The sequence below is a fragment of the Hippocampus bargibanti genome, linkage group LG22 (genome assembly GCF_051943395.1).
Source record: "Hippocampus bargibanti isolate YZ-2025 linkage group LG22, ASM5194339v1, whole genome shotgun sequence".
Classification (NCBI taxonomy): domain Eukaryota; kingdom Metazoa; phylum Chordata; class Actinopteri; order Syngnathiformes; family Syngnathidae; genus Hippocampus; species Hippocampus bargibanti.
In genome coordinates this window covers 5650354-5673532 of record NC_142755.1, presented here as the reverse complement: position 1 = coordinate 5673532, position 23179 = coordinate 5650354, and the positions used below count along the sequence as shown (strand labels likewise).

Genomic DNA, 23179 nt, shown 5'->3' with positions numbered 1-23179 from the left:
TTTATAAGACTAAAATTGTGTGGAAGCACCAATAACCAACCAGTTACACGCCCAAACCCACCGACTCCCACCATCATTTTATTTTAATCCTCGGTGTCCGATACACCCACTGTCGGCCATGATGTTGACGGCTCTATTTTTCCACCATGAAAGCTGCCATTGTCATCCCTCGCTAAGCTTCTTTACGATCTCCGGAGACCTTCTACCTTTTCCCGCTTCTCAATGCCAGCGTGCATTGTGGGCGTCGTCAAGCGCAATCGGATGGCATTTAAGCTCTTTAAGTCGTTTCCCGGGAGGGCGTCCGCACTGCCAGTTCGGACTGTGGTGGACAATTGCGTTGAAGAATAGCAAAACTGGATTGATTGTGGCGACACAAAATGGTGGAAGGAGAGTCCATCATCTGCATGGAAGCTCGTGTTAGAGTCTAACTATATACAGTGATACCTTGTTTTACAAACTTAATTGGTTCCCAGAGTGCGTAAGGCGAAAAGTGTGTATCCCAAATAATAATCTCCCATAGGAAATCATTAAAATGAGAATAATCCGTTCCCAGGTCCCCATAAAACATAATTTTATTTTCTAAGCCTTAAAACGACACACAATATACCTTATTTTATGTATAATAAATGTGCTATGGTATTATAATAAAAAAATAAACTGTACTATATAATAACGTCGTTTTATTTACCTTTTTGATGGTCGTTGATGGCTTGATGGATTGGAGTGTCCGGTTTCATCAGCATTAAACACTTGATGAGGAACGCAGCCTTCTTCTTTCACCATCTTGAGGAATGATCCCTTGTAGGTGCTTTCTCTGGGATAATTTTATCTAGTTCCTCATCAATTGTTTGTTCTGTTTAGCTGGGTTGATAGCTTTTTGCATCAAATGTACAGATGTCTTGTGCAGGTTGTTTGTGGAGCCTGATTGATGGGAATTTTAACCTTGCAGTCTACACTCTGCCATTGAACTATCAAAGTTGAAACTCTCTCACTGTCGTCTGCCTGTCTCTTTAATGTTTAAACCACCTCCCCTCACTGCTGCGTTCTTGACCAATCACGTGGCTTTAACCGAAGACTGGGGGCGGAGAATACCGGACCAAAACAAGCCGGCTGCCATTTTCTTGTTAGGAGAACGGGCCCGTTCGCGAACGACACATCACTCATTGTGGCAGCTCCGTGTATCCCGAAAAATAGTTCGTATGACAAGGTAAAATGGTCATAAATTTAACGTTCGTAAACCGAAAAGTTCGTAAGCCAAGGGGTTCGTAAACCGAGATATCACTGTATGTTTTTTTTGGTGTTTTACTTTAATCTACCAACGTGGAACTTGATAAACTTAATGTGTGAGTGACTATGCGTCACTGCACTTTTTTTTAACAAACTAATACTGGTTTGCGCTCCAAATGAGGTCCGACCTCACTCCCTATACACCCCAATTTGAAGGGAACCGCCCACGACAGCTCCCAAATGGCAAGACGGAATTCCATCAAAGATGACTTCCTTTTCTGTCTCGAGCTCGGTTCCTTGAATCTCGCAGTAACCATCGAGCGAGCGAGCGAGCGAGCGTTTCCCGACGCGCGCCAAGCAGCTAATGATGACTCATCTCCCAGACAGTCTGTTTGGATTTAATGAGCCTTAATACAATTCGCACGGAGACAAGCCACCCCCACTCATTCTCCCCCGCCAACCTCGCCGTTAAGGACGAATCGTCAGATTCTGAAAGGAATAAAGTAGCAATATTTAATATCTAGACCACGGATGTCAAAGTCATTTTTTTTGCCGCGGGCCACATCGTTTCCTCTCCGGGTGGGGGTGGTATGAATTTGGGGAAACCGTTAGAATTTTTAATCCCTTTAACATTTTACATGTACTTGTAGAGCGACAACAAATTAACTCATCCACTGCCGGACGTGCAGAAATGTGTCCACTCCAGTGCCGGGGTTTTTGTCATTGTCACTCAAATTGCAGGACCTACGGAATAATAATAATACGTTTCATTTATAAGCACCTTTCAAAACTCTCAAGGTCACTTTTCAGTCACAGGATAGTTTTTTCTGTGAGTGAGCAGTGGCGGCCACACGCGCCAGCATTCACTCAACCTGGAATAACTCAAATAGATAGAAAGTTAGCTAGCTAGCTAATAGAAAACTAATAGATAGCTAGATAGATAGCTCGCAAGCTAGATAGCTAGGTAGCCAGCGAGATATATAATAATAATAATACGTGTAATTTCTAAGCGCCTTTCAAAACTCTCAAGGTCACTTTACAATCACATGATAAGTTTTTTCTGTGGGTGAGCCGTGGCAGCCACATGCGCCAGCATTCACTCAACCCGGAAGTAACTCAAACAGATAGGATAGAAAGATAGCTAGCTAGCTAATAGATAGCTTGCTAGACAGCGAGCGAGCTAGATAACTCATAGATAGCTAATAGATAACTAACAGATAGCAAATACATAGCTAGGTAGGAAGCATTAATAGTTTTAACACTACATAAATGTTCAATGCAGCGTTAGAAACCTTAGTCTCTCTTCTTTCATCAGAAAAAAAGAGTTAATCCCTAAATTATATTGGTCCGGAATTATCTGAGATTGAAAAGAGGGCGGCTGTCCAAAATACAATGCAAGACGTACATATTGGTTTACATAGCGCTTTAACAACAGCTAACCTTAGACCCTCTTCTTTCATCCAAAAAAAAATAGTTAATTCCTAAATTATATGGGTCTGGAGTTATATGAGCTTGAAATGGGGGCGGATGTACAAAATGCAATACATATTGATTTATATAGCACTTAAAAACAACTGAAGCTGGAGCAAAGCGCTAACATGGACAAAAGGGCGATACTTCCCCCTTGTGGAAGGGAAAAAATATTTACACAGTTATGGCTAGTTCTTTATTGGCAAGAAAACCAAAACCCGAACAAATTTTGGGAATGGCGCTCAACGTCATCTTTTCAATTCTCGAATAAATTTGTCAACGGAAATGAATGAGTTAATCAGTCAAGCCAGTCAAATCTGAAGTAAAAAATAATGACTTATTATGGTTTACATACGCCAATTTGATTTGGTTTCGCGGGCCTAATAAAATGATGTGGCGGGCCACATTTGGCCCCTGGGCCTTGACTTTGACACCTGTGATATTGACTCTATTCTGATGTGCACAACAAATTAATACGTTTTTGAATCAGAAGACAATAATAATGGCTGTTATAGTGGTTTACATTGGGCAATTTGAAATGTTGGTTCGCGGACCGAATAAAATGATGTGGCGGGCCAGATTTGGCCCCTGGGCCTTGACTTTGACACCTGTGATATGGATTGTATTCCAATTTTTTTTATTTTATTTCATTTTTTGTGCGCAAAAGCGTTCCCTTGTCGCATCCACTGCATTTTCCGTTCGTCATAAGAGTCGGAGTTGTTTATTCACGACGTCGCCCAAAATGTCCGCCGAAAAAAATGACCGATTGTTTCTCCCCCGGCCTCCAGATGGCTTTGAAAAAAAAAAAAAAAAATTAAAATCATATTTTATGACACAAATATTCAAATGCGGCGAATGCACCGTAGGTCAGAGCTTCTAACGGTGTTGTCGACACGTATGTAAAGCGACGCTACGCATCCGCCAAATAAATCCCGCTAGCGGTCGCTAGCGACGCAAAGCCACACAGGTGTCTCGCTTTAAAAATAAATGGCCCGTTTGGTAAATCCAATATAAAATTACTGCGCCGGAAAAGAACTGACAGCTATAAAAGTGAGTTATTTTTTGTTCCGCGTCCCCCCGCAGCCCCGAGCCCAAAATCGCCGCCTCCAATTAGCCGAGGCGAATGTTCATGCAACATCTGTCGCCTAATTGCTCGCCCGTAGTCGTCGCCATTGCCGCCGCGGCTCAATTAGTCCGCAAATGAGCATCTTATATTCACGGACGTTGTTTGTCAATGTTCTGAGACTAAGGGGGGACGGGGTCCGGGGGGGTGTTGTGGTGGTGGTTGGGGGGTGTTCGCTCAGTAGCTTTGAACAAGTGTTTTTTTGCAGGTGAGGTTGCGTTTTTGAGCGCAGCCGTGTTATCATACGGCAGATGATGCGTTTTGACATTTTTTTTTTTTTTGGGGGGGGGGTCCGACTTTAGCGATTTCCTCTCCTCTGTAACTTGAGGGCGCTTGGCTTCCCCCTGTCGCTCAGTGTTTACGCGGGCTTTGACAGTGATGCTGATGGATTGTGCGAGTGTACAAGTGGAGTGGGGTGTGTGTGTGTGTGTGTGGGGGGGGTAGCGCCATGCTCGATTGCATGTCACGCTGCGTCTTCCTGCTTGGCTGCGGGGCATCTGTGGGTGGGCGTGACAGGAAGTCTCGGCATGGATATTGGTTAGCCACTTTTTTTTTTTTTTTTTGGGGGGGGGTATGTCCAAGGAAGTTAGTATCTTCAGCCGAGGAACTACGAGTAGCCTTGAAAGCGGTGGTTGTCAAAATGTAGCTTGGGGTAATGTAACAGTCCACCATATCACTTTTGCCAGGTGCACCATAATACTGCGGGAAGGGAGAACAAAACATTGTCATTAGAACGAGGTCCTTATTAACTCATTCACTGCCATTCACAAACTTATTTGGGAATTGAATATATGACGTAGAGCGCCATTCTCAAATTTGTTCGTGTTTTAGTTTTTTTTTCCATGCTTGGGTGCCGATAAAGCGCTGGTCAGACCTCTGAGGGGGGGGCAGCATTAGCTTTTTGTCCATGTTAGCGCTTTGTTCTAGCTTCAGCCGTTGTTAAAGCGCTTATGGAAACCAATATGTATTGTATTTTGGACAGCCGCCCCCATTTCGAGCTCATATAACTCCAGACCCATATAATTTAGGAATTAACTATTTTTTTGGATGAAAGAAGAGGGTCTAAGGTTAGCTGTTGTTAAAAGCGCTATGTAAACCAATATGTATGTCTTGCATTGTATTTTGGACAGCAACCCTCTTTTCAATCTCAGATAACTCCGGACCGATATAACTTAGGAATTAACTATTTCATTCTGATGAAAGAAGAGAGACTAAGGTTTCTAACGCTGCATTGAATATGTATGTAGTGCTAAAACTCAATAATCTGTGGGTCCTGGAATTCGAGTGGCCATGACAAGAGCCCTGGCACTGGAGTGGACACATTTTTTTGGCACATTGTCTGGCAGTGAATGATTAAAAAAATGGTACTGTCCATTAATAATAATAATAATAATAATAATAATAATAATAATAATAACAACAATAATAATAATATTAATCATCATCCATTTCATTTCTAAGCGCCTTTCAAAACTCTCAAGGTCACGTTACAGTCACATGATCAGTTTTTCTGTGGGTGAGCAGCGGCAGCCACACGCGCCAGCATTCACTCAATCCAGAATAACTCAAATAGATGACGCAAATAAAAAGTGCTGAAAAACCTGCAATATACCCTTCTCAATAATATAATAATAATAATAAATTTCATTTATAAGTGTGTTTCAAAACTCTCTTTACAGTCACAGGATAAGTTTTTTTTTCTGTGGGTGAGCAGCGGCAGCCACACGCGCCAGCGTTCACTCAACCCGGAAGTAACTCAAATCGATAGAAAGCTCGCTAGCGAGCCAATAGATAGCTAATAGCTAGCCAGCTAGATAGCTAGCCAGCCAGCTAAATAGCTCTATAGCTAATAGCGAGCTCGCTAGATAACCGTCCAGGGAGCTTGATAGCATATAGCGAGCAAGCTAGATAGCTGGATAGCTAGATAAATAAATCAAGACCCTCCAAAAAAAAAAGTTTGATCTGCTTTCAAGGATTTGTGACTCTTGTTCTTTCATCGAATTGTAATTGTAAAAATAGTGGTTTGGGAATTCCTCTTATCAACGGTCAACGCACGAAGCCCTGCGACACAGTAATTAGCCTGGTCTCACTAGCGCGGTGGCGATCAATGAGGCACTCTGCAGAGTCATTACTGGTTAAAATAGAGCCGACCTGTTTCGATGGTGATTCGCTCCAGTGACTTTGTGTGTGTGTTTGCGTAGGGCAACTTAGTGGAAATTGTTTTTGGGTCTTCACAAAATGGCGGTTGATGGAAATAGCACATGGGTGATTTATTACCCCACCCCCTTTGATCCTTAAGTGTGACATCACCGTAATCGAGGCATTTGTTTGTTTTTTAATCTGCCATTGTTGTTACTTTGTATGGCTTATAGTGCGCTTAAAGCTTTTGCGCAACCTAAAAAAAAAAAACACTTTTGGGAGGACATTTGACATTTCCACCACATTTGCATATTGAGATTGATATGCGCCATGCGTCTTCCAAAATGCCTTTTTTTTTTTTTGGTGACCTTTTGGTGACCTTTTTTTAGACGTCCGCGATGGAGACCTTGTCTGCTCCGTAAGTTGTCCTTGGCGTTTTGGAGTGATCTTGAAATCAGAAAATTGAGCGCCGACTCTAGCGCTAAGACTGCAGTTAGTGACGGGGTCACCATTGCTGTTGCCGATGCGTATGTAGAACTGCTGCGGCTTGGAATCGAAGCGGATTTACGAGATGTGAGACAATATGTTTTGGTCAATGGATGCTACAGCTTGGTGTTTGCTTTCAACATTTAGCTCAGAGGAGACGTGCACATTCCACCATGATGTCCCTGATCCATTGGTGAAAAGGAGGCTTAGATCCTCTCTTTCATCTAGAACTGTTGCATGCCGCAAAGAGGGTGCGGAAATACGGATGTGGAACTGTCGCGGCTTGGAATTGAAGCGGATTGATGAGATGTGACCATCATCAATGGATGCTAAGGCTTCGTGTTTGCTTTCAACATTTCACGTGGAGAAGACGAGCACATTCCACCGTGACGTCATTGATCCACTGGTGAAAAGGAGGCTTCGATCATCTCCTCTTTCATTTAGAACTGATTCATGCCACAAAGAGGGTGCAGAAATGCAGATGTGGAACTGCCGCCGCTTGGAATTGAAGCGGATTTACATGGGAGGGGAGATGTGAGACAATCTGTTTTAGTCAACGGATGCTTCAACTTTGTGTTTGCTTTCAACATTAAGCTTCCAGCAGAAGTGCACATTCCACCATGACGTCCCTGATCCATTGGTGAAAAGGACACTTTGACGCTCTTTCATTTCGAACTGATTCATACAAGCACCAAAGTGCTTAAGATTGAATGACTGTATGCTAGAGAAAAGACAGAGTAGAATTTATCATATTTAAAAGTTTCATGCTTAGAAGGCCCACAATGGAAGCACAAAAAAATCTGGGGTCAATCTCAGGTGAACAAACACAACCTGTTAAACTGTCATCTTCGTGTAGGAGATCTGGCCTTGGACTAATTTAGGACTTGGTAAACTCCTTCACAGAAAGAGCCCATTAGCCAGGTTACAAATCTATTCTCCTGTATTTTGTTTTTTTTTTCTACTTCTTCCTTTCCTTTCCTCTTCCTTTCATCACTTTGCTGCTGCTGCGAGACGAATAAAGGCTCATCCTATCCAATCCAAAATATGTCACAACGCCAATTTGGCTAATATCCTCCGGGACCTGATGGATTAGTTATTTTTTTTGTTTTTGTTTTTTGTTTTTTTTTGGGGGGGGGGCATTTAAAAAAGCTTCTATCGTCACGGCAACTGATGCAGTACCTTAACACGCAGACAGGGGGAGTATGTGCTATTTTGGAAAAGCCCTTCTCTCGTTTTTGCGCTCTCGCGTTTGAGCCTCTTTTGTGGAGTACACACACACATACACACACAGGAGTGTGCAGAGTGAGGGTGGGAGGGGGCGTTTGGTTTATCGCGAGCAGAGATTGAGTCTGGGCGAGCGGCGAAAGGCAGCGGGAGTCATCCGCCATCCGCCGGCGGAGAGAAGTCGGGGGGGCTAAAAAGCTGTGAGAAGGATAGCGACAGCGACATAGAGGTAGTCTATCCACCCCCGTCCGTCTAAGCGTGTCGCGTTAACGCCGCCGTCACATCTTTTTTTTTTTTTTTTTTTGTAATTAAATGTATTCATTTGTTTAGCCGTCACGCAGCTGGTTCGTTTTTCTCCGCCGTCTCGGCCGTTTCACCGCTTTTGACCGAGGCTGGAATTCATCCGAATGTCGCAAATTGCCGATTGAGATCCGACGTCGTGATGTCGCTAAAGTTGCCAACTGGTTTTGCAATCGGGAATTTCGATTAAAAACGGGGGGAGTGGGGGGGGGGCACTCGATGCCGAAAGGTTGCCAGTTTTGCGGAATCCCTGGAGTCACGTCAGTCACCCGCTCTGCCCCCCCCCACCCCCTCTTCCGTCCTCTTAAATGTGATTACGCGGCGGCAAAAGATGGATGGCGTTTTTGTCGGGGGGGGGGGGACCCGAGAGGGGTCATGTTGATGCTTTTTTTTCCAGCTCACCTTGATCACCCCCCCCTCCCTCCCCTCACACACCTCCATTTTCTTCCTCTCCTCTCTCCCCCCTTGGTCTTTCATCTCTGTAATCCCCTCTACCTCCATTCCTGTGTCGTCGCCCCCCCCCCCCCCCCCCTTATCATCATGCTGAGCCAGCGAGATGAACGTGCGTTCCTGGTGAAAATCCATTCACTGAAATTGAGGCCATTTGATTCATACGTCTATTTTTTTTTTTTTTCTTTTGGGGGGGGTGTCATTTAGGAGATTTTAGTGTCATTTGAGCTGTGGGTAACATGGCAAAGTCGGTGTAAAGTGTGACACTTGAACCCCCGCCCCCTCTTCCCTCATCCGATATTTACTCTGAATTCCAAAAAGTTTACAAATGGATCTGAATTGTTGTTTCCTGCCAGTAGGGCGGCGCCACTTTTGATTTTTTTTTTTTTTTTTTTTTTGTCCTCGGTTGGAAATTTTTCTTCATCTGATGCTAGCATCTCTCCGTTGTTTCTCCCCCCCCCCCCCCTCAGGAGGCGCGATCGACAAGGACCTGTGCCGCTATCTCAACCTGCGCTTCCAGAAAGGCTCGCCGGATCACCAATTGCAGCAAAGAATCCGGGACAACCTCTACCTTCGCACCACCCCTTGTGAGTCCCCCTGTTTTTATTTTTCTTATTTTTCTCACACAAGTCTGCTCGCTTAAAATAAACAAATACATTGATAAACAAATTAAATAAATACATGGATAAATACATTGAGAAATAAATAAATACGCGAATAAATAAATAAATAAATAAATTAATAAATTAATTAATTAATAAATAAATGGATGAATATATATGGATACATCAATTGATAAATAAACAATTACATGGATAAATAAATAAATACATGGATGGATGGATGGATGGATGGATGAATGAATGAATGAATAAATAAATAAATAAATACACAAATACACAAATACATAAATACATAAATACATAAATACATAAATAAATACATAAATACAGAAATACATAAATAAATACAGAAATACAGAAATACAGAAATAAATACATACATAAATACATACATAAATACATAAATACATAAATATAAATATGTAGATGCATAGATTAACGGGTAAATACATTGCTAAATGGGTGGATAAATGGATAAATAAATGAATGGCTAATTAAGTCAATGGATAAATAAGTCAATGGATAAATAAGTAAATGGATAAATACATAAATGGATAAATACGTAAATGGGTAAATGGGTAAATAAGTAAATGGATAATCAAATAAATGGATAAGCAAATAAATGGATAAATAAATGAGTAAAATAGATAAATGGATAAATAAATGGATGGATAAATAGATGAATAAATGGATAAATAAATGGATGGATGAATACGTTTTAGGACTACATAAGCATTCAATACAGCATTCAAAACCTTAGGCTTTCTTTATTTTTTCAGAACGAGTTAATTCCTAAATGATATGGGTCTGGAGTTATATGTGCTTGAAATGGGGGCAACTGTACAAAATACATTATTGGTTTATACAGTGCTTTGACAACAGCTGAAGCTGTAATAAAAGGCTAACATGGAAAAAAAGGTAAATGCTGCCCCCTTGTGGAAAAGAAATTATTGCCAGAGGCCACGGCCAGTGCTTTATCGGTACCCAAGCATAAAAAAAAAAAAAACCTGAGGAAATTCGGGAATGGCACTCGAAAATTCATGGGAAAATAATTCTTAATGGCAGTGAATGAGTTAAAGTCCCGCATCAGATCAATTTCTATCCTGAGATATTTTGTTGTCGCTCTTTGTCTCATCGTAACAAGCACCCACCCATCCTCCAGTCGTTTGCGTGGTGCCTGTATTTCGGCTATTGGAGATTAATAACGTGCAAGCAAATCATATCTATTGCCAAGTATGCGGCTTACTGCAAAAAAATAAAATAAATAAATAAACGTTCCCAAAATGTTTGCCTTCCAGCGACATTTCTTTTTGTGTGTCCTTCCGGGACGTTTTGATTAGGGGGGGAGAAAAAAAAAAACAACGTTTAAACTCGCGCTTCTCTCTAAACGGCCGTCAATGAGATGCGCGAGATAATCCTTGAGACTTGAAAGAGGAAAAACGTAAGGCGTAAATTTGTACTCGAGGCGTCGAGCGGAAAGTAGAGATGTTTATTTGGGGGGGGGGGGGGGGGGGGTCAGCGTGAGTTAGCTAACAGGTAAAAGAGACGCCGCTTGGCGTACTAATGGAGCAAGTTGGAAATGAGGAAGTAGCTCGGAGAGGATATGGGGGTGTTTTAGATACAGTGATACCTCGGTTTACGAACCCCTTGGCTTACAAACTTTTTGGTTTACGAACGTTAAATTTATGAACATTTTGCCTTGGCATACGAACTTTACCTTGGCATACAAACGTTTTTCGTACACACAGCTGCCTCAGTGAGTGATGTGTCTTTTCGCGAACGATCCCGTTCTTCGAACAACCAAATGGCAGCCGACTGTTTTTGTCCTCTATTCCCCGCCCCCAGTCTTCGGTTAAAGCCACGTGATTGGTCAAGAACGCAGCAGTGAGGGGAGGTGGTTTTAACATTAAAGAGACAGGCAGACTAAAGTGAGAGAGTTTCAACTTTGATAGTTCAAAGGCAAAGTGTAGACTGCAAGGTTAAAATATCCCATCAATCAGGCTCCACAAACAACCCGCACAAGCCATCTGTACACTTGATGCAAAAAGCTATCAACCCAGCTAAACAGAACACAATTGATGAGGAACTAGATAAAATTATCCCAGAGAAAGCACCTCCAAGGGGTCATTCCTCAAGATGGTGAAAGAAGGCTATGTTCCTTATCAAATGTTTAACGCTGAAGCCATCGACCATCACAAAGGTAAATAAAATTACTTTATTATATAGTACAGTTTATTTCTTTAATTATAATACCATAGCATATTTATTATACATTAAATAAGGTATATTCTGTGTAGTTTTAAGGCTTAGAAAATTACAAAGTAAAAAATTAAATATCTTTTATGGGGACCTAGGAACGGATTATTCTCATTTTAATGGTTTCCTATGGGAAATTAATTTTTGGGATACACACTTTTCGCCTTACACACACTGTCTGGGAACCAATTAAAGGACAACCGACGTCACTTTTTTTGTTTTTTTTAACTGACATCAGAAAAATGTTTGATAGCATCTAAAATACCCAAAAAATGCAGTATGATATTTTTAGTCAAATGCAAAACACCAATAAAAATGACTTAAAGTGTCCAAAATCTGCAAAAAAAATAAGCTGCGAATTGGGTATTTTCAGAAAGTCCCGCCCCCAGTTTGAGACGTCACGCCAAGACGTCTTGCATTGCTGGAGAATCCAAACAATGGCTTCAGATTCGGATAATATGCTTTCTTGTTACACGTCCAGTTATGAATATGATTCAAATAGTTCTGAAGAGGAAAGCATACATGTTTGCAATCGATTAAATAATTTATTCAATGCCATTTTGAGGCAACATTGGGGCAACAATGGATCATCAGAAAAGAGGCACAAGTTGCCTTATGTATTGGCCTCTTTCCTAATGAAATGGAGTGTCTCTTCCGCACGCCCCCCCCCGCGTTATCGCCGGAAAGTGAGAGACTCCGTCATCCAACAGTCAACAGTTTGTCCGTTCTTGCCCCCCCCCCCCCATATTTTTCTCCACGCCCCCCCTCCAATAGCTTTTTGTTTGTTTTTGAGTGCCTTCTGTCTAATGAAAGTCATTAGTGAGGTCATAAAAAGATGTGCCACCCCCCCCCCCCCCAAAAAAAAACTACCCCACCCCCCTCGGGTGCCCGAGTGATATTTCCAAGCGCCACAAAAGGGTTATTGGGATCACAAAGGCGCCTTTAATCAAAAGCTCAATTTCTGTCATGCATTTAATCTGCCCCCCCCCTCCCCCTTTCTCTTCACTCGCTCATTGGAGGCATGGCGCTGGTTTCCATGGCAACCCTTTTCCTCTCCCCGTCTGCGTAAAAGGCTCGCTGCTAAAACTCGCATCTTTTTTTTTTCTTGCCCGCACCCCCCCCCCCCTCTTTTCGACCTTATTTTTACATGTCAATCTTCGGAGGCGGGGGGGGGGGGGGGGGGGGGGGGGGGAGCCTCGCATGGTTACTTACTAAAGCTACTCAGAGGTGCCTCGTGGTCCATGTCTACCATCTTGAGTCACCGCGGTTACCAAAATTACATTCAAGCTTGTTATTTAATAATGATAATAATACATTTTATTTAGAAATATTGTCCTCTTGCGACCCCCCCCCCCACCCCCCTCGTATTTCCGGACTCAAACCCGATCACGATGTTTCCCCGCGACCGCTTTCGTCCACACCGCAAACTCCCCAAGTGTTTTTTTTTTTTGTCCACGATGTCTTGTGTATGCGCAGAGGACAAAGGGAGATGCTTGATTTGGTCCACAGGGCAGCTCCGCAGGACCAGACGAAGCGACGCTTTTAATATTCATGGCGACGGATGGCAACTCTTTTACCCTGGGGGCGGGGGGCTTTTTATTCTGGTCAGCGGTCCGTCCCTCTCAAGTGTTGCCGCACCAATTTAAAAAAATATTCATATGCCCTCCATTCATCGCTGTCTAATTAGTCTTCGTCTTTTGCTGTCATGTCAACACTTTGATTGTATTTCCGACCCACATTTTCACTTGTTGCGCATTTAAGCGTCCGTTCATCCATTTTGTCTAAATCCATTTTTTTTGGACTAAAATAGCGTAGCGGCTACATTTCAAGTGCTTTTTCGGATTTCGGGGAGAAAGCTTTTTCAATCGATAGCCAACAGATACCTAGCGAGATAGCCAGCCAGCTCGATAGCTAATAGGTAGCTAGCTAGCCAGCCATATAGCTAATAGATAGCAAATAACTAGCAAATGATGATGATGATAATAATAATAATAATAATAATAATCATAATAATATTAATAATTAATAATACATTTCATTTATAAGCACCTTTCAAAAGTTTTTCTTTGGGTGAGCAGCGGCAGCCACATGCGCCCGCGGTCACTCAACCCGGAAGTAACTCAAATAGATAGAAAGTTTGCTAGCTAGCCAATTGATAGCCAAAAGATAGCCAGCCAGCTACTTAGCTAATAGACAGTTAGGTAGATAACTAGCTAGCCATGCAGACAGCTAATAGATAGCAAATAATAATAATAATAATAATAATAATAATAATAATAATACATTTCATTTATAAGTGCCTTTCAAAACTCTCAATGTCACTTTAGAGTCACAGTATATGTTTTTCTGTGGGTGCCACACGCGCCAGCGTTCACTCAACCCGGAATAACTCAAGTAGATAGAAAAGTAGCTAGCTAGCTAATAGATAACTAATAGATAGCTAGATAGATAGCTTGCAAGCTCGATAGCAAATAGATAGCTAGCTAGGTAGCCAGCTAGATATATAATAATAATAATAATAATACATGTCATTTATAAGTGCCTTTCAAAACTCTGAAGGTCACTTTACAGTCACAGGGTAAGTTTTTTTTTTTGTAGGTGAGCAGCGGTAGCCACACGTGCCAGCGTTCACTCAACCCGGAAGTAACTCAAACAGATAGAAAGCTAGCTAGCTAATAGATAACTAATAGATAGCTTGCTAGGGAGCTAGATAACTAATAGATAGCGAATAGATAGCTAGCTAGGTAGCCAGCTAGATATATAATAATAATAATAATAATAATAATACATGTCATTTATAAGTGCCTTTCAAAACTCTGAAGGTCACTTTACAGTCACAGGGTAAGTTTTTTTTTTTTTGTAGGTGAGCAGCGGTAGCCACACGTGCCAGCGTTCACTCAACCCGGAAGTAACTCAGACAGATAGAAAGCTAGCTAGCTAATAGATAACTAATAGATAGCTTGCTAGGTAGCCAGCTAGATATATAATAATAATAATAATAATAATAATAATACATGTCATTTATAAGTGCCTTTCAAAACTCTGAAGGTCACTTTACAGTCACAGGGTAAGTTTTTTTTTTTTGTAGGTGAGCAGTGGTAGCCACACGTGCCAGCGTTCACTCAACCCGGAAGTAACTCAAACAGATAGAAAGCTAGCTAGCTAATAGATAACTAATAGATAGCTTGCTAGGGAGCTAGATAACTAATAGATAGCGAATAGATAGCTAGCTAGGTAGCCAGCTAGATATATAATAATAATAATAATAATAATACATGTCATTTATAAGTGCCTTTCAAAACTCTGAAGGTCACTTTACAGTCACAGGGTAAGTTTTTTTTTTTGTAGGTGAGCAGCGGTAGCCACACGTGCCAGCGTTCACTCAACCCGGAAGTAACTCAGACAGATAGAAAGCTAGCTAGCTAATAGATAACTAATAGATAGCTTGCTAGGTAGCCAGCTAGATATATAATAATAATAATAATAATAATAATACATGTCATTTATAAGTGCCTTTCAAAACTCTGAAGGTCACTTTACAGTCACAGGGTAAGTTTTTTTTTTTTTTGTAGGTGAGCAGCGGTAGCCACACGTGCCAGCGTTCACTCAACCCGGAAGTAACTCAAACAGATAGAAAGCTAGCTAGCTAATAGATGACTAATAGATAGCTTGCTAGGGAGCTAGATAACTAATAGATAGCGAGCTAGGTAGCCAGCTAGATATATAATAATAATAATAATAATAATAATACATACATTTCATTTATCAGAGCTTTTCAAAACTCTCATGGTCACTTTAAAGGCTGACTGCCTTGGCGTCGCAGTGGAATCGGTTTAGCAACATTGTTGACGTTAATTACCGCAACCCCGCCAGGAATTGTCTCAATCGCTATTCATCCTCCCGAAAAAAAAACAAACAAATGTTTGAATAAACAGTGTGATCGGATTAATTTAGAAATAAAGGCTAACCGATTTTTTTTTTAACCACTTGTTTCAATTGGCATGACAGCCCATTGATGCGGCAAACCCGTCGAGGCAGAGTAAACGTCACCTGTTGACTTCCCGTTTGGATTATAACAGCGACCCATTTAGGCGGCGAACCTGTCGAATCTCCCATCACGGGGTCAACAGCAGTGCATTTGGGTAGCAGAGTCGTCGGGTCTGATGGAATTGCGGTCAACCCCCGGTGCAGCATTGGCTCGATTTGCACCGTCCTCGCCGCGGAATATCCAAGCAATTATTTATCTTGCCAGATTGAAATCTTTGTATGCGCCGCGCTCTACTTCTCGAAGGAGATTGGCTCACGCATACGCAACCCGTCTGTGCCGCGAACACCATGTCGGTTAGCATGTAGCAATAAGTCCGTCATCCGCGCAACTTGGGCAGGGGGTGGGGGGGGGGGGGGTAATTTGTCGTCATAGCGATGAGTTGCGTAACATGTAACCCCTCCGTTTGTTTTGTCATCTATAATATCTCGCCTGCTTATTCGGGTTGCGGGTGCCTTCGCGGGCCTGATTAAAGATTCATCACGTCTTCAAAAGACGACGACGACGTACGGTACAATTGCTAGCTGTTGTGATTTGAACAGAAAGAAAAGACATATTATAAAATAAATGCTTTCACGGCGCGGAGAGAAAAAAAAAAAGCTTATTTCCAATTTGCATCGCGGCCCCTTTAGGCAGCAAACCGCCTGTGACTGATTTCATTGTGTGGCTGTTTGTGGCGTAACATAATTCCTGCTGCATATGTCGCTACTTCCTCTCAAGCCCGTTTAAGTGGCAAAATGTTGTGCATGTATTTACTTACCGCCGCCCGTTTAGGCCACAAACTCATTTGGTCCGGACTGATTGTTTTCACAATTTTTAAATATTGATGACAAACGTATTGGTACGTAACGGTCCTACGCCACCCCGCTGTGTTTTCAATTCCGCTGTCGACATCAACCCATTTAGCCAGCTAACCGGTCGGGAGTGAATTAAATTGCGCCGCTGCTGAAATTCATTCTGCCTCCTCGTCGATTCCATTGCGAGATGGGTTTGTTGATAATGTTTTGCCGTTGGTTTCATCGCACGTGATCTGGCTTCTTTCACAGGGAAGCCATTAAAAGCTGACCCCAGTAACGCTACCGTGCGCCCACGGGTGAAATGACAGAATGCTGCCGGTCGCCTGATGGTGCCTCGACGGGAGCCAATCATGGGCCGATTATCCTCATAAACATTTATGCGAAACCACGGTTCCCGACATCCATCAAAGTCGCAACTTAAGATCCGACCGCTGTCTCGTAGGGTTCATTGTTAGCCTGCGGCAGCGTCGGGTAGCGGCGGAGCGCAGCATAAGCACCCCTGAACCGGAGGGTGTGTTGTGTACGGTGTAACATTGTGTTTAACCGCGGGGCGCATTTATTATTGATGCTAACAAGAGAGGTGGACAGCTCGCGCCGGCACTCAGATAAGACCCGCTTAAGCGGGCCTGATTTTGCCCCGAAATGATTGGCCCGTCACGCGGCACCGCCTTACGCTTCGTCTACTCCTCTCCGGCTCGCTGCATGACTCATCATTTCGGGTTCTCTGGCTTTGGCCATTTTATTCCGTCTAATCACCGATCTCCCTGGAGTGGAATAAAAGGGTTGCGGCGGGCAAATTAAGAGAATGAGATTCGGGTGAAAGACGCAAACCCAAAAAAGGACATAATCATTACTGGGGAGGGACTAGATAGGCGTGATCCATCTACAGTGAGACCTCAACTTACGAACTTAATTGGTTCCCAGACAGTGTGTAAGGTGAAAAGTGTGTATCACATAAAAAAATTCCCATAGGAAACCATTAAAATGGGAATAATCCGTTCCCGGGTTTCCATAAAATATACTTTTCAACTAAATAAACCTTAAAACTACACACAACATACCTTTTTCTATGTATAATAAATGTGCTATTGTATTGTAATGAAAGAAATACACTGCATTGTATCATAAAGTCACTTGATTTACATTTGTGATGGTCATTTATGGCTTGATGGAATGGCGTTGGAGGTCAAAGGGAATTGCTGTTTGGAAAGAGAGGCGCATTACATGAGGACTGTAATTAAAGAAATAAACTGTGCTGTTAAATAAAGTTTTATTTACCATTTTGTTGGTTGTTGATTGCTTATGGAAGTAGAGTCACCTTCCATAAGGACTGTTGGTAAGATCACTCCGCCAGCCGTGGTGGGTGTGTATTATGAAAATAGTGCTTATTATAAGGTTTAATTTTCAGAAATTTGACGTTTGTAAGACGAAAAGTTTGTAAGATAAGTTGAGGTCTCACTGTATACATGGAAAAGGAAGGTGTTTTGTTGGTACTTGTTTCCTTTTTGTATCGGTATCATGGGCAACCCGTTTAGTCGGCAGATTGATAGTGTTGAATGGATTGTACTTGCAATCTTTGCCACAAAACCTTTTGGTAGCAAACTGGTCCTCCGCTGCGTTGTTCTTTCCTGTTTGTTTCTTGTTATAATTCCAACGGCAACCCATTTAGGCATCCCACAACAAAACGGATTGTACTTTAATGAATAAGAGCACTAAAAAAAAAAGTAGATTCTATTCCAAGACGCTTCCCTCGCATTCTCCGTCGTCATCATCTCACTTGCACCCCACCCCTTAAACACCCCCCATGCCTATTTTTAGACGGGTGACTTTCCGAAGCAAATAGGTCGAGGCTGTTGGTGCAATGATCACACGGTGCGGGATTCCTCATCATTCCTTCCCCGTTCTCAAACCGAGCGTGAACAATTGTCCCATTTAGGGGTGTGTTTGTTTTTCATATTTTTTTTCTGCGGAAATTCGACAAAATTGCCATTGATAAATCCTGTTTTTTTGTGTGTTTTTTTTGCTGCCAAAATTTTATAAAGAACATTTAGAAAATTTTAGCGGAATCCTACAAAGGCCCTCTCGCGTCGTCCATTTTTTTTTTCTGTCAAAATTTTAGACAGAAAATTTTAGCGGAATACTACAAGTGGCCACTCGCATTGTCCGTTTTTTTTTTTATGTTTTTTTTTTTTTTTTTCTGTCAAAATTTGAGTAAGAAAATTTTAGCATTTGTCCATTTTTTTTATTTGTGTTTATTTGTAGTTATTTGTATTTATTCTTATTTATTTTTAATTATTGTTATGTTTTATTTGTTTTATCTATTGTGATTCATTTTTATTTGTTTTTATTTTTTGTATTTTTATTTATCTTTATTTTTATTATTATTTTTTTATTTGTATTTACAGTAAAGTCTCGTTATATCGATATCGGATATATCGATAGTCCCGGTTATATCGATACTATTTCTATGCACGCACGGAGAAAATTACATGCAAACAGGGTCGGATATATCGATAGTCCCGGTTATATCGATATTTTTTCGGACTCCCTTGAATATCGATATAACGAGACTTTACTGTATTTATTTTTATGTATTTTTATGTTTTATTTTTATGTATTATTATTTTTATTTATTTATGTTTATTTATTTTTATTCTTTCTCTTCCTTTCGGCTTTTCCCTTGACGGGGTCGCCACAGCAAATCAGTGTCCTCCATCTTTAGAGGTTTGATCCGCATGTTTGTTTTGGCCAAGCTTTTTACGTCGGATGCCCTTCCTGACACAACCCTCTGTATTTATCCGGGCTTGTGACCGGCACAAGAAGACTTATGTCCCTTTGTGGCTACAGAACAAGCAACTCCCTCAGTCAAAGGTTCCCAAACACAAAATAGTCATCGGCACGGCAACATTCAAAAAAGCAAAAACTATACTCACCATTCAGCTCTAATGGTAATCAATACTATACAGTATGCCTATTTTGCTTGATAGTGTATTTGTATTTATTTGTATTTATTTTTATTCATTTTTATGTATTTTTTTCTGCCAAAATTTTAGTAAGAAAATTTTAACTGAATCCCACAAGTGCCCACTCGCGCCGGTCGTAAGTCGGATGTCACCTGCACAGCCAAACCCCACCCAACAAATTTAACGCAAACACCGAAACAAGCACCCCTTCGATAGTTTCTGCCGAATGCAATTTTTCACGTTTTTTTTGTGCGCGAAAAGTGATCGATGAGGCTACACACAAAAGTTGTTTTGATTGGAATTGTTTTATCTGACTGAGCCCGCCGTGGCGCTATTGGAGCCACAAAGTGGAGGCCGCCGGGGTGATTTATACCGACAGCATCGCAATGTGGGTGACGAATGTGCGCTACCAAAAAAAAAAAAAAAAAAAAAAAATTGTACTGAATTTTTGACAGCAAAAAAAAATGGACGACGCGAGAAGGCCCTAGTAGGAGTCATTTAATAATACTACTACTACTACTACTACTACTACTACTACTACTACTACTACTACTAATAATAATAATAAATTTGATTTATAAGCGCCTTTCAAAACTCTCAAGGTCACATTACAGTCACAGGAAAAGCTTTTCTGTGGGTGAGTAGCGGCAGCCACACGCGCCAGCGTTCACTCAACCCGGAAGTAACTCAAACAGATAGAAAGCTAGCTACCTAATAGATCGCTTAATAGCTAGCCAGCTTGATAGCTAGCCAGCCATCTAGATCAGAATCAGAATCATCTTTATTGCCAAGTATGTAGAACACACAAGGAAGGAATTTGTTTCCGGTAGAACACGCTCTATAGCTAATAGCTAGCTTGCTATATAGCCGGCCAGGGAGCTAGATAGCAAATAGCGAGCTAGCAAGATGGCTAGCTGGATAGCTAGATTAATAAATCAAGACCCTTGAACCACCCCACCTCCAAAAAAAAGGTTTGATCTGCTTTCTGTGGGTGAGTAGCGGCAGCCACACGCGCCAGCGTTCACTCAACCCGGAAGTAACTCAAATAGATAGAAAGCTAGCTAGCTAGCTAATAGAAGTTTCGGTCAAGTGGAACTTTATTTTGAAATCAGTTAAATTTAACATTTGACAGTGTGTTTTTTTTTTTCTGAGCATTTAGCACCGAGCGAGTCTCTATTCAACATTTTGAATGAATTTCAACTTACAACCATTTTGACTTACAACCATATTGGCTTACGACCAGTTGGTCGGAACGGAACCCGGTTGTAAGTGGGATGTTACCTGTATTCTATTTCCAGACACTTGTGTCCTTTGTCAAATTCCCATAAAGGGAGTGCAGAGGTTATCGCATCACCCCCCCCCCCCCCCCCCCCCCCCTTACACCCCGCCCCCTCCCGCGCACCCGCCATTAGCCTTGCAGTGTCCTTTCCTTTGCACTTGGGCCCAATCGGCTTTAATGTCAGCGTTGCCTCCTTTTGACATTTGTGCTCAAAGGCGATTTTCTCACCACCACCCCCCAAAAAAAATCGTAGCCCCCACCCCCTTTTTTTTCTGCGGTCCCCTCACCGCTCGCTCTACATTAGTATTCCGTGGCGCTAGCTTCCTGACACTATGTTCCTTCAACGCCTCTCCCGGTGGATTTCCGACTTACCCTTTTTGACTCTTCCTGAATTCGGTTCGGCGGCCGTGATGTCAGTCGCTTAGATGTGTGGACCACCCGTCGAGGCGTCCGACCTGAGTCGAAAGAATGTGAGGCGGGGCTTGCTAACGACACCGCTGCTAAAGCTATGTGTATTATTTTGTGGCTTAATATATATTTTTTTTCCACATTTCCTCACTGATAAATAACTTAGAGGTCAGTGCGATCAAAGCGTAACCTAGCACCAATGAAAATACAGTGATACCTTGGCTTACGAACTTAATTGGTTCCCAGACAGAGGGTGTAAGGCAAAAAGTGTCTATCCCAAACATTAATTTCCCATAGAAAACCATTAAAATGAGAATAATCCGTTCCCAGATCCCCATAAAACATAATTTTCTACTTTGTAATTTTCTAAGCCTTAAAACGACACAAAATACACCTTATGTTATGTATAATAAATGTGCTGTGGTATTGTAATCAAAGAAATAAACTGTACTTTATAATAAAGTATTATTTACCTTTGTGATGGTCGTTGATGGCTTCATGGAATGGAGTGGCCATCTTGAGGAATGATTCCTTGTAAGCTTTGGCAGCTTTATCGTCAGAACTGGCTGCCTCACCGTGACGAATGGCACTGTGAATCCCTGTACGACACTTAAAGTTCTCGAACCATCCGTGGCTAGCCCTGAAGTCATCAATGGATGACGAACTTCCAGGTTGTCTCTTGACGATATCCGAGTGAAGTTGCCGTGCTTTCTCTGCGATAATTTTACCTAGTTCCTCATCAATTGTGTTCTGTTTAGCTGGGTTGATAGATTTTTTTTCATCAAGTGTACAGATGACTTGTGCGTGTAATTTGTGGAGCCTGATTGATGGGATATTTTAACCTTGCAGTCTACACTCTGCCTTTGAACTATCAATAAAGTTTGTTAGCCAAGGCATCCGTAAGCTGGGGTATCGCTGTAGACTCAGACGCGTTTTCCCGTTTTTCGTAACGTTCACCCCAGGTTGTCAACTTCGGACGAACAAATTGTTTTTTTTTGCCTCTCGGCGGAGTGTTTACGCGACGCTTCAAGACTAGCAAAAGGCAGTGCGCGGCGTGAAAATTGTCCTCTGTCTGCTTCGTGTCAGGCGGCGTTTGGATCAAACATTTTTTTTTTTTTTCACCACACTCTGACCTAGCGCTATTTTTAGCGCTGATCGAGCGGCGCACAATCGGGGTCTCTGCTTCTTCGAAATGTTGAAAAATCGATGCGGGTTTTCCAGATCAGTGTTCCCTCGCAAAAAAAATTCATAAACTTTTTCAGAAAGGCCAAATGAGGAGAAGCAGAGCTGAAAAATCCGATTGCCAGTCACAGCGACCCCTGGTGGCGCCTCGCCTTTCCGCGTAGCGGCGAGTGATTCATCGGCGACGTTTACCGTCGTCCTCGCCAAAGTCGGGCCGCTCTGCCAACGGTCGTCATCTGTCAAATCAGCTGTTTGGAGTCACTTTCCATGCCAGACGCGAAAGCCGATTCGTCTTCGCAGCCCCCGAAGGCGCCATCGATGCGTCTTTTGAAAATAAAACCGTGTGAAACTCAGAGGAAAAAAATATAAAAACATTTTAATCAAGTAAAAAAAAAAAATTGATAATCACGCGTCTTCATTCCACAATGGCAGCCATTGAAATTGTAAATAACGATGTGGCTATGGGATACAACTAGCATGTTAGCATACAACTAGCGCGTTAGCATACAACTCGCGCGTTAGCATACAACTCGCACGTTAGCATACAACTCGCGCGTTGGCATACAACTCGCGCGTTAGCATACAACTCGCGCGTTAGCATGCAACTCGCGCGTTAGCATAGAACTAGCGCGTTAGCATACAACTAGCGCATTAGCTATTTAATTCGATCTTATTTTTTCATATTCTTTCCCCGCCGCTTGGAAACTGTGTGTCCTCGCCTTCAAAAGGAATTCGGAAACCATCCATCCCGAAACATCGCTTTTAAAGTTTATAGGGGGGGGGGGGAAGAACGCGTATAAGTACGTACGAATGGTAACCCCCTTTCGAAGCGTTCTAAAAATCCACTTTTGATAAAAGCGGTCAAACTCCTCCTCCATCCTTACGACACGCTCTGATTGCGGTGCCAGGATGGGACCATTTAAACACCCCCCCCCCCTTCCTTCTCCTCACCCATCCTTGCTCCAATTCATCTCCGGGCAGCCATCGGAGAGAAAAAGGTCCTTCCAAATGTCAAGCGCTTGGCGCCGCCTGCGAAAATGCATGTCGGGCTTCATCGCCGACTCTGCTTTGGCCTCGATTATGTCTCTTGACAACTGAATCCACTTCTTCCTAACACCCTCTGACTCGCACTCGCCTAACCCCCCCCCCCCCCCCCCACCCCCAATTCCGTTTAACTTTCGCCGAGATTTTTTTTTTAGCTTTCGGA

The 23179-nt window shown here is 42.2% G+C and overlaps 1 protein-coding gene across 3 annotated transcripts in view; it reads left to right on the top strand.

Annotated features, from left to right (window-relative positions):
* magi2a (membrane associated guanylate kinase, WW and PDZ domain containing 2a) overlaps window positions 1–23179 on the top strand; it is a 62825-nt gene that overhangs the window by 1533 nt on the left and 38113 nt on the right. For all 3 annotated transcript variants that reach the window (XR_016113635.1, XM_088988406.1, XM_088988408.1), the window contains exon 2: window positions 8890–9006. Coding sequence is in view for 2 of the 3 variants with exons in the window: in XM_088988406.1 (XP_088844532.1) it covers window positions 8890–9006 (117 nt within the window). In the remaining variant the exon portion in view is untranslated. The remainder of the gene's footprint in view (window positions 1–8889; window positions 9007–23179) is intronic.